Source organism: Cucurbita moschata, unplaced genomic scaffold (genome assembly GCF_002738365.1).
Source record: "Cucurbita moschata cultivar Rifu unplaced genomic scaffold, Cmos_1.0 Cmo_Scf00034, whole genome shotgun sequence".
Taxonomy (NCBI): domain Eukaryota; kingdom Viridiplantae; phylum Streptophyta; class Magnoliopsida; order Cucurbitales; family Cucurbitaceae; genus Cucurbita; species Cucurbita moschata.
Window position 1 is genome coordinate 687,017 of NW_019268550.1, and position 12,351 is coordinate 699,367.

Consider the following 12,351-nt stretch of genomic DNA (forward strand, 5'->3'; position numbering starts at 1 on the left):
GTTAATGTGAGAGTAGAAAGAGAGCATCTCCACAACCAGTAGTGCCGAAGGCGGGGAGCATTCCTCAAGACATTAAAATCAAAGGTTCAATCGTATGATTCGCAACAAAGCCAGATTACGAGGTAGGGAAAGGAAGGGGCAAAAAGGATCCAACTACAACAGATTTATCATCCTGTACACATTTCTCCACCAGAATTCGGGCAAGGGAGCCGACAAGGTGGCTAAATTATGTTAGTCAAGCCTTCCAGACATAACCCAAATCATCATCAAGGTCATTGTTAAGGAACCCGTTTTCAGGGAAATCTTGGCCTATATCTTCAACCAAACTTTCTGGCAGATGAAGGTCTTCCGGAAAATCAGAAGCCTTTTGATTGAACCCACTATTACCAGCAGAGGACTCGCTATTTGAAGCAGCTTTGAAGCTATTGCTTCTACTCGGACCAGGGCAAGGGACATTGCTCCCAGGCAGATTTCCAGATGCCACAGCTGCAACTGAGGTGTTTCCCACAAAACCCGTACCCCTTCTTGTCAAACTTCTATTTGCATTTGGTCCGGTAAGGGGTGGCTGTTGCAAACCGCCACTCTTACTGTTACTTGACATCTGCAGTAGCTCCTGGATCATCTGTTGCTGTAGGGCCTGGCTGCCTTGAATCGTCTGAGGATAATTTTGTTGGACCAAGGAGCCAGCATTTGGTGGATGCTGTTGCAGCTGCTGCGATTGCTTTTGCAAGGTTTGCTGGGCGCTTGAAAAGCTACCAACAGAGTTCTGTATGGACCCAGGCATCAAGAATGCATTCCCCTGGAGTGTAGGGGATGGATTATAGTTGGAATTATTGAAAGAAGACAAGGCCTCCTGTTGATGTGGGCTGGGATTGGAGTTCATAGAGCTTTGTCTCATGAGGATATTCTGGTACGTAGTCATTGCCAAAGCAGCTTGTGCCGAACCACTCAAACCTCCTCGACCAATCATCTGATGGTTATTAATCCCATGGTTATCATGTTCAGGATGCATTGCCATCAGCTTATTTACTGTTGTGGGAAGACCTTGAATACTTGCTAACTGTTCCATCTCCTGCATCTTTTGCATCTTGAGCTTGGCTGCAGTGGCATGTCTAGGATAATTTTTCAAGCCCTCTGTAAAAACAAGAAGTTCCAACATACAATAAAAGAAAAATCACAGAACACTAAAGAAAATGAGTAATCAATTCAGAAGGGAAAATTATTGCCCACTAGAAAAGAAAAACATCACAAACAAATAGACTATACTCGAGGGTTTTAAAGCTCAAAATCTTGAAATATGTAATGGTAGAAATGTTCTTCCGTTCTGTATTAGCTTCCAGGGCTACACAAAAATGAAGTTGAAATCCCTAAACACATTTGTATAAGGTGGAAAATCAAAAGGTGAGATCATATACAACCAAACCGTAGGTGCAGAAAAAAAGAGTAAAACTGAGAGAAAAGATGCATGGAGAAAACTGGTTTTTTCAAGTTCAATTTGGATTGGGATATCAAGTAGATATTGCAAAGACATTTAATTACTCAATTACCCTCTAGCCGGACAGCTCCTGACGCTTTGTTTGCAATTAGTCCCAAGATTGTATTCATCGCTGATTATTGGTCTGAGCAGAGCATGGTTTTAGGAGACTAAATCTCAAACGTGATAGTTGAGATATGATTCAAAGTATTACGTGATTTAAAGTAGTTGAGATATAATTCAAAGTATTCAAACGACCAAGATTTTAAGAGATTGTTAGTATGATCCAGTGTATAAGCCTATAAATATTGGAACTGTGCTAACTCTTTAAGCAATTGAGTCAGAAAACAATAATAAAGCACTGCAGCTTTGATCTATTCCTATCTCTTTCACTATCCATTTCCCCAACAATACAACGGGTGGGGGGATTCAAGAACAGATAGCTCTTTGAACTTTTTATCTTTGATATAAAGCCCATTCAAATCAGGATGCTATGCAACAGAATCCTCAGGAATGTTATCATCCATCCTCAATGCGTGTTGTCATGTAGAAGGAACCTAGTATTAGTTCTATTTGGAGATCCAAATTCCAAAAAAGATGAAATTACGCATTTGGCCCTTGATAATGTGAAGGTGGAGACTATTGTTACGGTTTCTTTCAAAAGAAAACTAGCAGTCATTAAGGTGAGTGAAAAGCACAAAATCACTAGAAAAGAACAAACGAGAGGAATGAGTCTTTATGGATAGAAAGAAATGGGGAATGTTTCTGAAATAAATATAGCGTGATTGTTGTGACCTTATTTGGTTAGTCTATTCTACTTAGAGTGTACTCTCTGACGAAATCTAATTGGACTGCCTTACTTTCTGAAGGGGTCTTATCCAGAGAGGAGAGAGATAGGAGAATGATGAGTCAATATTTTGAAAGAAAATAGTTGGCACTCAAATTGTCATTTTCAGCATGGTAACAGTTCACTCTCTTAGAAGCCAAACCTAACAACGATACATCTACAAACAAACCACACTTCAGAAAATGATATTTTAAAAACCTAAAACAGTAATTCCTATTAAAAATTATGAAAAAATATATTGAGGAAATCAATACAAATTTCAATTGAGAATCACAATAGATCATCACTGAGTAGTAGAAGATGAGGATGTAGATGCATTACCAATAGGCCCAACTTTTTGATCCCGGCAGAAACCAATAAGATCTTTCATACTGTTGACAACCTCCGATATCTGATAATATTTAGAGATTATAACACAATCAACATTATGGGAGTGACATAAGAAAAAATTTCTCTAGTAATACATTTCAAGAAATGCATGAAGTTACCTGCAAACACCTCACGTATCTTTTAGGGAAACCCAAGTCATTCAGCAACTGCAACTCCAGACTCTTTGCAAGCTGACGACCAGCTGCCAGCACCCTAAGAAATCAACCATGTTAAAACACATCCAACTGCACAATGAGTTGGTCACCAACCCGGCAACTCTATGAATTGATAAATGTCAAAAAATTATTCCTAATAACGGCAATCTAGCTTCTAGACGGACATCAGCAAAAGATTGTACTATTATCCCCGAAGTTTTAGATATACTAACTACGCAGAATACAATGTTGCAAGGGGCAATCAAAACCCTGTGCACCTAAAACCACATGGGCCAACAAACCCAGCTCACTCCCCACAGTGTACAACAGAAGCAGCTTGACCAGAAATTGATGCATTCAAGAAGTTTTTGCTCCTATGTCATTCATGAATCCATCTCAAAATATCAGAGCCATTATATATTTTCCCATCAGATCTTTCTTAGGTCATAATTTTGAGCTCGTGGGAAAAAGGCTTCAAACTAAGCGGCAGTCAACCATTGTCATAAATATTACTGTCACGAGTATTACTGTTCAAAACTCACATATTGCTATTCGTCTGCAAATCTTTCTGAGAAACACCATCAGGCCCACTTTCAGCTATTGTGCTTTGGCATCTCTGGGCAACCAGTACCAGCTGATTCACCTGCAAAATAAAAGATACCTCATTGAATTACAAGTATCTTTCCTATCTGAAAGACTTCAAAAAATGAAACTGAACTCTTAACTTTTTTGGACAAGTTCTTTAAGAAAAATAAGCTAATAAAAAAGGTCAAGTAAAAAAAAGGAAGGATAAGTTACAACTTACAAGACAACACGACTAGCAAAACTTTTGATTCAGTTCCAATACTCTAAAGCTGAAAAAACTCGAGTTCAAAGTGGACTTTCAAAGGATAGAATAACACAGCTGAAAATAAGGGAACTGAGGGAGTTTCTCAACGATGTTTCCATGTGTTTTAGTTACAGAAAAATGCATATGCAGACATTATATGGTTCAAAATAATTTATAGGCAGTCTGAAATTTTTTGAACCAACCAGTGTCATGCTATGACTAACTTTAGAAAGGTTTTATTGGTTCGCAGTGCACTAAAAAGATGTTCCTCAGTTTTCATAATACTCCAGCTCCCTTTCATGCACGAAAAACTAAACATACTTCATGTGTGATAAAAGGTTTAATGAAATAGATTGCCGATGCCTATCAGCAAAAAGAAACAGCAAAAATAACCGGAAAAGGACGATCAGTCCCCTCCATGTTACTTTTACTCAAGTAGAAGTGTGATAAAGTTCAAAAACAATACCTGAGATGCAACCAACCTACGTGGAAGAAGTTCTTCATGACGCCGTGCACAAAATTCCCAAGACAAAATCTGAAGAAAATTACATTTACATTAGGCTTAGTAACAAATAAAATGGCTGAAAATGTTTGTTTGGATTAGCAATATATAAACCTTCAAGTCTTGCGTGAATATTACACGAAGCTGACCCTCACGAACAACACGAAGTTGCTCATATACACTCTCTTGAAATGCTTTTGCATATTCTAACAGCATAATTCCGGAAGATAATCTCCTTTCTTGAGGACGTTCCAGAATTAAAAACTCATCAATAACTCCACTTCCAAATTTGATCTCACCGAGTCTCGGGAGTACTTCAAATGTAGCCTCTTCAATTCAACTCATTAGCATGAGAGCAAAAAGTTAGATCAGGCAAGAGACCAGAGTGCTAAAACCAGCATCCAAGAAGTTAAAATTAATAAAGAAAAAATTATATTTCCTGTGATCATAAAAGTAAAGCATTATGGTACATAAATACCCAATATTTGGGATTTATGCAACATTTTAATCGTCAAGGAGTCTATACAAGAGAAAAAGGAATTAACAAAAGAAAAAAAAAAAAAAAAAAATACGGGCTTAGAAGAATCAGGAACTGGGGAATATATAAGAAATAGTCTTCTACTTGAGAAGCAATAAAGTATTTTCTTTTTGGAAGATACACAGACCCAAATGATTTGAACTAGTATGGAAAGTTATTCGGAAGATTCAACAAGCATTTATTCTTCATCTACAAAATTGGATAGGTTTGGTTCAACCTTCATTTCATGTGTTACAAGCTGACTCGAGTGATGAAAAACCATTTGGAGATATGGAAGTCAGAGATATGGAAGTCAACATTTGCAAAGTTAAAGCGGAGCATGGGGTTGTCATAATAGCACTTGATTGATAATTTCTTTGAAGACTTTATTTATTGTCTTAATTTCATAATTTCTTGTAGTGGGCATTTGAAGGGTAGCGGGGATTTACAAAATTTGTCAATCATGACCATAATCTCTTTTTTAGTAGGCACTTGAAGGGTAGTGGGAAGTTACTTGCCAACCATGGCCATAACTTCTTTTAGTGGCACATTTAGAGGGTTGGAGGTGTCTTGTGCGGGGGAGGCTATGAATACCCACATAATTGGTATGTAAAATTTTTGTATAAGAATGGGTAAATTACTTTGATTCAAGGGTTCTTGCTTCAACAAAAGTTTGGATCGTTAGACTGAAGATTAGGATTGCCTAATCATTATTTCTCGAGAAACTAAATATATAGCTTGCAAACCCATATAAGATACTGCATTCTTGGTGGTCAAAGAATGTAGATGGATAGACAACAGATGCAACAGATGCAGTAGGTAAAGATCACATACACTTACGTACATGCAAGGAAAAGGATATAAATAAGCTAATCGCAAGAAAATTCAAGCTATGTTTTTTTTCCTTGTTCATTCCTCTTTGTTTGTCCAACCACCCCCCCCCCCCCCCCCCCCCCCCCCCCCCCCCCCCCCCCCANCATTTGAAAATCAAAATAAAAGATTGCTTTTCTAACTCTTACCAAAGCCCCTTCCTGATTTGGAACCACAGATGTCGCACTGCCATGCATCCTGAAATCAATAAATGGAAAGCAATACAGACGTAAATTTGAGCACAAGTTAACAATAACACAGAAAAGGGAGTTGCAATGCACTAAAGCGAATAGTAATGAGCCTAATTGCATTACTGCAATATAGACAACAACCTAAACTAATAAATCTGACAGCAATACCAAAACATTTAGAATACTTGAATGTAGAATGAGTGATGTTCAAGACTTAAATGTACATCATTTATCAAAGAATTATTTACTCTTTAAATGTTGAATGTAGAAAAAGTAATAAACCATGTTACAAAAGATTGGACGATCCTATCTTTTCCTAACATTTGGCAATTACAAATGTATAGTATAAATTAAGAGCACAAGTATCACAAGCGTGTGAACTGACCATAGCTGCCTGGGGAAACACACCAAGAGCGTGGTGGCCAACATTCTCATACAATGACAAGCACCATCTTTTCTTCGCACGAGGAGAGTAATACTCTGTTACAAACTTTCTCCAGTAGGCTATACTATTATCCTATAGAAATGTCATTATTAGAAAAAAGGAGGCAAAAAAAAAAAAAAAAAAAAAAAAAAAAAAAAAAAAAAAAAAAAAAAAAAAAAAAAAAAAAAAAAAAAAAAAAAAAAAAAAAAAAAAAAAAAAAAAAAAAAAAAAAAAAAAAAAAAAAAAAAAAAAAAAAAAAAAAAAAAAAAAAAAAAAAAAAAAAGATGAAGCCTCAAAGTGTAGGAAGAGAGCCAGAAAGAAGTAGATGATATAGATGCATAATTTTCTTTTTCTAATGATATAATAAATAGAATTAGAGAAGATAACTCACAGGAGGTCTTTGTCGCAGATGATATAGATATTGCATCAGCCGACGGGCACAAACACCACCAGTATCATATGAAGGCCGATTCATGGGTGATCCTGGCAGCATTGCTTGCTGTTGTTGTTGCAATTGCTGCCTCATCTGTATCTGCTGCTGCTGCTGAAACTGAGCCCTGTACTGAGGTAGAGAATGCAAAATTTGCTGCTGTTGCCGCATTCTTTGCTGTTGAAATAAAGCTTGTAATTGTGAGTTACGGTTTTGTGACAGCATGGAATCCTGTCTCTGAAATAGCTGCTGCAAAACTTGCTGTTGCAGCATATCTTCCTGCTTTATATCTAGCCGTGGTTTCTTCTGCACCTGAGAATAGTTATTTGGATCTGGAATGAAAGATCCCTGACGTTTAGCACCCATCGGAAATGATACTTGGCCTATTTGTGATGTTGGTAAAGATGTGGCATGTGAAGCACCTTGATGTGTATGTTGCTGCACGTGTTGGATATTTTGGTCCTGGTGAGAATTTTGCTGCACTACGCAGGATCCATCAATAACCGAGGAGCCTGACACACTAATGTTATTTGAATTGAATGACATGGGCGATGCAGGCAAACGCATGTATGACTCTGTATTGATGCTTGCACTCCTTTGCAAATGTGGCCCCCCTGAAAGGGCAGAGTTTGCATCTGTAACTAATGAACTTGCACCCACACTGGGTCCTGAATTTGCCACACTATTTAAAACTGCATTGTTCATGTCTCCGGAAACTGGACCAAAATCAGAACATCCAGTTCCTGGGATTGAATTTGATGAATTTGCAAATGATTGGCCCAAGTGAGAATTAACAATAGCTGGGGACTGCCCTTCCCCTTGGTAGAAAATCCCAGAACTTGATGGAGACTGAGCTAATCCTCCAGCCAGACGAGAAGATGCCATTGAAGCCACCACCCCTTGGTGGCTAGAGTCTAGGTAGCCAGACAGACCACACCAAAATAAATATTCTCGACACACTCAATAAGATAGATAAGCTATACCCATGAGAAGGAAATCCAGAAAACCGCTCACGTATTACACATGTCAAATTTTAAAGAAGAAAATGTGGAGAATATCAAGACTCCACTTGAAAGAAGGATTAGGTAGAAAGTACTGAGCCTTTTTAACCTTGAAGTCGGGGGGGAAAATAAGAACAAAAAATTCAAGCTCTAGTAAGACCACTTGAGGCGCAGTGTTATTGGAGTTCCAACCGTAAGACGCGAGGATCTAAGAGGGAAAAAAAAGTTAGCATATGAATGCGAAATGAGGGAAGCAAAATCCAATTTTAACGAGATTTAAAGCAATTTCTAATAGAAGCCTGACAACTTACTCGAAACCAACAAAGACTAATTTCCCTTCCGACTGATAAAACCCTAAATTAGCTCCAGGAGAAAAAAACCCGGTAGAAGACCCAAGATTGAAATTAAACTCAGCGCAATATGGTTAACATCGTTCTCAAGAATTACCCAAAGCAAATTCATTCAATTTCTCATCGTTTGAGAATTAAAAACAGTGATTCAACGGAAAGCAACTCAAATCGAACATGAAAACACGTCCTCCCTCCTCTACCCAGAGATAGGAATGGTGGAACGAACCAAACTCAGTAAATTAATCAGTTACGCATCAAATTCCCCACCTAAACACAAGCCAAACATGGACATGGAGGGCTTAAATTTAAAAACAAAACCAAAAGCAGTGAGCTTTAACAGTGTGACAGAGATCAAATCATGGTATCCAATGAACTGAATGGAGAAACTAAACAAGAAAATTTGTAGAGAAGTATCACAATGAAGAGAAAGCAATTAAACGAAACCTCGAAACCTTCAAGAACTTAGTCAAAGAGAGTCTCCTTTTCTTCTTGCTTAATTTGGAAACCTGAAATTTCTAACAAAAGAGGGAAATAGAGAATCGGAGAATACTTGTGTTACGCAGCGTAGGTAGCGGGAACTGCAGCGAGGGAGTGACCGGCTGCATTGACGAACCAGTCACCTGTCACCGGCTACTCTCGGTCAGTCTCGAAATACGTGTCGTCGTGGTGATCAAGAAACGTAGACGATGCCCGATCTCACGGTGACGAACGAGGTCGGTTACTCCGTGGCGAGCTCTCATTGGTCTGTTGTGGGTCGCTTATAATGGGCTTTGCACAGCCTTCGTCGCCGTTATTCTTTTTCAAGGGAAATAATCAGGCGCATTAAAGCCTAACGATATAAAACATCCCCCGTTTGCCACCGCGTTGATGTGAGGACATTTTGTAATTTTCAGAATTTATAGGGGCCATATTGTACTTTTGTATTATATTATGTTACGTGGCTCTCATTTATTGGGCTTCCATATTATTCTATCGCCAGGTGAGCGTAGATTTTCGAGGCTTCTGGGTGTCAAATACCACGTGTAATTTAATGTATTTTTTTTTTTAAAAGGTGCCCTATAATTGATTCAATTTTTAAAAAAATTAATTGGTATTTACTACTTATACTAATAAAAACATATTTTTTATTTTTTTTTTAAGAAAGTTTTTATTTTATTTTAAATATATATATATATTGAAATAACCCATGTTAGTTTATATGGATAATTTTCAACTGAATTAAATATCTTCTTTAACAAAGAAAAAACGGTATTAAAAATTATAATTTCATATATTTTTAATTTTGGATAAATAAGATGCAATATCCCTAAAATTTAAGGTGGTTTGTGCAATTTTCTGATTGATCTAAAAAGGAATTAAGGTGGCCTACCACAAAGTTAATTGACACTAATTTTGATGTTTAGAAAGCAAAAGCAACCATCTGTCTTTTTGAAGGTTTTGAACAATAAAATAAATAATAAATAATAAATAAATATTTTGAAAGAAGGGCCAGGAATAGGATGCTCTTAACAACCTTTATGAACGCAAATTAGAAAAACAGTACAATATCTTAATCTATGTATTATTATTTGTGAGTTTGGTAAATATAATAAATTCAACAATTATTGCTGGAAATTCATTGTCTTTATTGCTTATTCTATCAATATAGCAATCATAGACTATATTGTTGTTAATTTCCTTGTATATTTTAGGAAAATTATTTATTCAAATGTACACATAACATATATTGTTTGTAATATAATCGGAAATAAAATAAATTAAAATATGTTCCATTTTGGGTTGTGATAATAAAGTAATGGCTGTGATAATACCAAAACATGTTCCATTGGTACGTGCAAAGTTACGAGAGTTATTGTTTAAAAGTGGACAATATGATACAATTAGGGGGAGTAGTGTCTCGTCGGCTAAGAAAACGCGAAAGATTTTAGCTATATTGCTAGTACTCTCAAAATGTGGGCATGGTACTGATACCTGATTTTGCAGGTATAATACAAAGAATGGGACTGGAACCCTTCTTTAAGAACCAAATAATTTAAGTTCTCCATAGTTTTTGTTATCAGGTCGAGATGCCCACTCTGTCCAATGAAAAGTGGAGATGAAGTTTCAGAGAGAGCTGCCAGGGGAGAGCCTTCGAAGCTTCATAGAAATTTCTCCAAGCCATACACCAGAGTCTGGCAGAGTAGCACAGAGAGGCAACAGCTTAACATTTGGCAATACAGGATGAAGAAGATGATTGAAGAAAATTGGGGAGGTACCTTAAGGCGCACCACCTTTCTAATTGCCAATAACAAGCCTGGCATGAGGCTTTGCACGTTTATGATATCATGTTTGAGAGTGTAAACCTGTGATGCAAGCCATGGTAAGTGTCGGAGAGGGACAACAGAAACACAAGCTAGAACTCACCTCTCCCGGGCGTGAGAAGTAGACATTGGTGCTGGAAGGAAGCCCCGGAAGGACAAGGCTATGCACTCGAACTCCATCTTCTCCAATCACTTGTCCCCTTGCCTAGCATGCAAAAGGGCACAATAAGCAAGCTAGTCTTTTTTGAAATGGGCTTCTGAGTTTGATGTCTTAGTCATCAATATGGTGAGGTTTCGTAATCTTTCTTTGAGATTAAACCATAGATATCTATTCTCATATTGAATACTCATACATAAAATTAAATGAGGCAGAGAGTACTCAGAAGGATTCAGTTTACCGGCACTTCTGTTGAAATATCTTCTCTGTTGTAGATTTGGCCCAAATTCGAGAGGTTCTTGGCTATTTGGGCTGCATCTGAAGATGGGAGATCCTGTCACCAAAAGGGTGAGTATTTAATTTAGTTGAGGGCCTGTTGGAATTAGTTGTTGATATAATTTGATTATAACCTGTGGATTCTCTCTGGATTCCACAATCTCTACATTGCTGTAATGGAAGGAAGCTGAAATTGCAGCTTGTTGGAGAAGGATAGAGCCAATGGACAGAGTTGGGGCGACAAGACAACCCTGTGACAGAACCCATTAAAGCATTCATACTGAGAAGGAAAGAGGAAAGGGGGAAGAGGAGAGGGTTGCATTAAAATCTCACCCTGTGCTCACCGTGCTAGCTTTCTCACAGAAGTTGGATAATGCAGCCACTGTGTCTACTTTTAATCTGGGAACATAAACCACACTTCTCATGCCAAATGCAGTTGCCTAATTTCAAAACAAAACAAGGAAGAAATGAAGCTTAGTTGATGCTTATATCGAAGATTGTTAGGAGCGATTGTTAGGAGCGAGTCCCTCGTTAGCTAATTTTGGATTTATAAGTAAGAAATGCATCACATTAATAATGAGGCCTTTTGGAGAAGTCAAAGGTAAAGCTACGAGAGCTAATGCTCAAAGTAGGCAATATCGTACAATTGTGAAGAGTCGTTGTTCTTAAGATATCCAACAGAAAAGGACGAAGATTCTACCTGCTTCACATTCTCATATACTTTAGAAGGTTCGGTGAAATCAACAACAACTCCTGTTTCCTTTGACTGCAAATTAGCAATAAAATAGTTATCTTTTGAGACTAAAACCAGACAAAGTGAGGGATGAAGTTGGTGTGATTGAGTATTAGTACCTGAGATATTGAACCTAAAACCATGGTGAGATCATTTAATATGGGTATTTCTAGAGGTTCTTCCATGTCGCACACCTAATTTTATCTGTGCAGATCAGCAAAACCACAGGGGAGAGAAAGAGAGATGGAGGAGAGAGCGAGAGAGAGAGAGAGAGAGACCTTTCCAATGTCCTCTCCGACAGAATGTGAATCAACAGCACCAGCAACCTCCATACCTCTTGCCTTTGTCACTGCAATAACTGCAGCTCTTCCAATTTCCTTTGCTGCTCCATTTATAATGACCTGTTTAAACAGAAGTAATGAATCTCTACTGTTGAGCAAAATAAATGAGAGCCATGGCTGGTGGATGATGGATGATGGGCGACCTTGATATTGCTCTGAGATGGTTGTACAGAGCAGAGAATTGAAGATCTGGGTCTCTTTTTCTCAGAGTTCTTATACATTGTGAAGGGGAATTGTGAACCCAGAGCCGCCATTGTTGTTGGTTTCATAGCTCTGTTTCTTCCTCTCTTTCGGAGCTGAAATGGTCTAATTCTGCAAGAGGATAAGCCCATTTTCACCTTACCCTTGTGTTCTTGTTTGATAAGGTTTTTGTGTCGACGGCGACAGCGACAGGATTACAATTTTCTTCTAATTAATTGGGTGTAAGAATTTATTTACCCAAATTAAAATATTGTAGAAAAAATTATTCGAAAATAAAAAGAAGATCCAAAGTATTTACTTTAATGACCAGGTCAAGTCATCGTAATAACACAAGTAAAACGCTATAATTGGCGGAATTATTAAAAAAAAAAAAAAAAAAAAAAA

At 37.6% G+C, this 12,351-nt stretch overlaps 2 protein-coding genes across 11 annotated transcripts; both read right to left on the reverse strand.

Annotated features, from left to right (window-relative positions):
* Positions 1 to 7: 7 nt before the first annotated feature.
* Positions 8 to 8,617, reverse strand: LOC111430606 (probable transcriptional regulator SLK2). Of its 9 annotated transcripts, none has more exons than XM_023066914.1 (11): positions 8,510 to 8,617; positions 7,031 to 7,522; positions 6,570 to 6,940; positions 6,140 to 6,271; positions 5,713 to 5,761; positions 4,291 to 4,505; positions 4,141 to 4,209; positions 3,388 to 3,488; positions 2,810 to 2,903; positions 2,643 to 2,712; positions 8 to 1,134 (listed from the first exon to the last, which is right to left on the reverse strand). In XM_023066914.1, exons 1-11 carry the CDS (start codon positions 8,562 to 8,564, stop codon positions 236 to 238), a joined length of 2,547 nt encoding a protein of 848 aa, XP_022922682.1. In that variant the 5' UTR covers positions 8,565 to 8,617; the 3' UTR covers positions 8 to 235. The 9 variants fall into 9 exon arrangements, with proteins under 9 accessions (XP_022922682.1, XP_022922678.1, XP_022922674.1 ...); XM_023066910.1 differs by lacking the exon at positions 8,510 to 8,617 and adding exons at positions 7,719 to 7,817; positions 8,404 to 8,503 and having other exon boundaries at positions 6,570 to 7,522; XM_023066906.1 differs by having other exon boundaries at positions 6,570 to 7,522.
* Positions 8,618 to 9,759: 1,142 nt separating this feature from the next.
* Positions 9,760 to 12,142, reverse strand: LOC111430724 (dihydrodipicolinate reductase-like protein CRR1, chloroplastic). 2 transcript variants are annotated; one of them, XM_023067115.1, is made up of 10 exons: positions 11,910 to 12,140; positions 11,704 to 11,826; positions 11,545 to 11,619; positions 11,393 to 11,458; positions 11,037 to 11,132; positions 10,827 to 10,943; positions 10,658 to 10,750; positions 10,363 to 10,464; positions 10,215 to 10,301; positions 9,760 to 10,130 (listed from the first exon to the last, which is right to left on the reverse strand). In XM_023067115.1, the coding sequence occupies exons 1-10, from the start codon at positions 12,096 to 12,098 to the stop codon at positions 10,098 to 10,100; spliced, it is 981 nt and encodes a 326-aa protein (XP_022922883.1). In that variant the 5' UTR covers positions 12,099 to 12,140; the 3' UTR covers positions 9,760 to 10,097. The 2 variants fall into 2 exon arrangements, with proteins under 2 accessions (XP_022922883.1, XP_022922882.1); XM_023067114.1 differs by having other exon boundaries at positions 9,760 to 10,301; positions 11,910 to 12,142.
* Between the last annotated feature and the right edge of the window lie 209 nt (positions 12,143 to 12,351).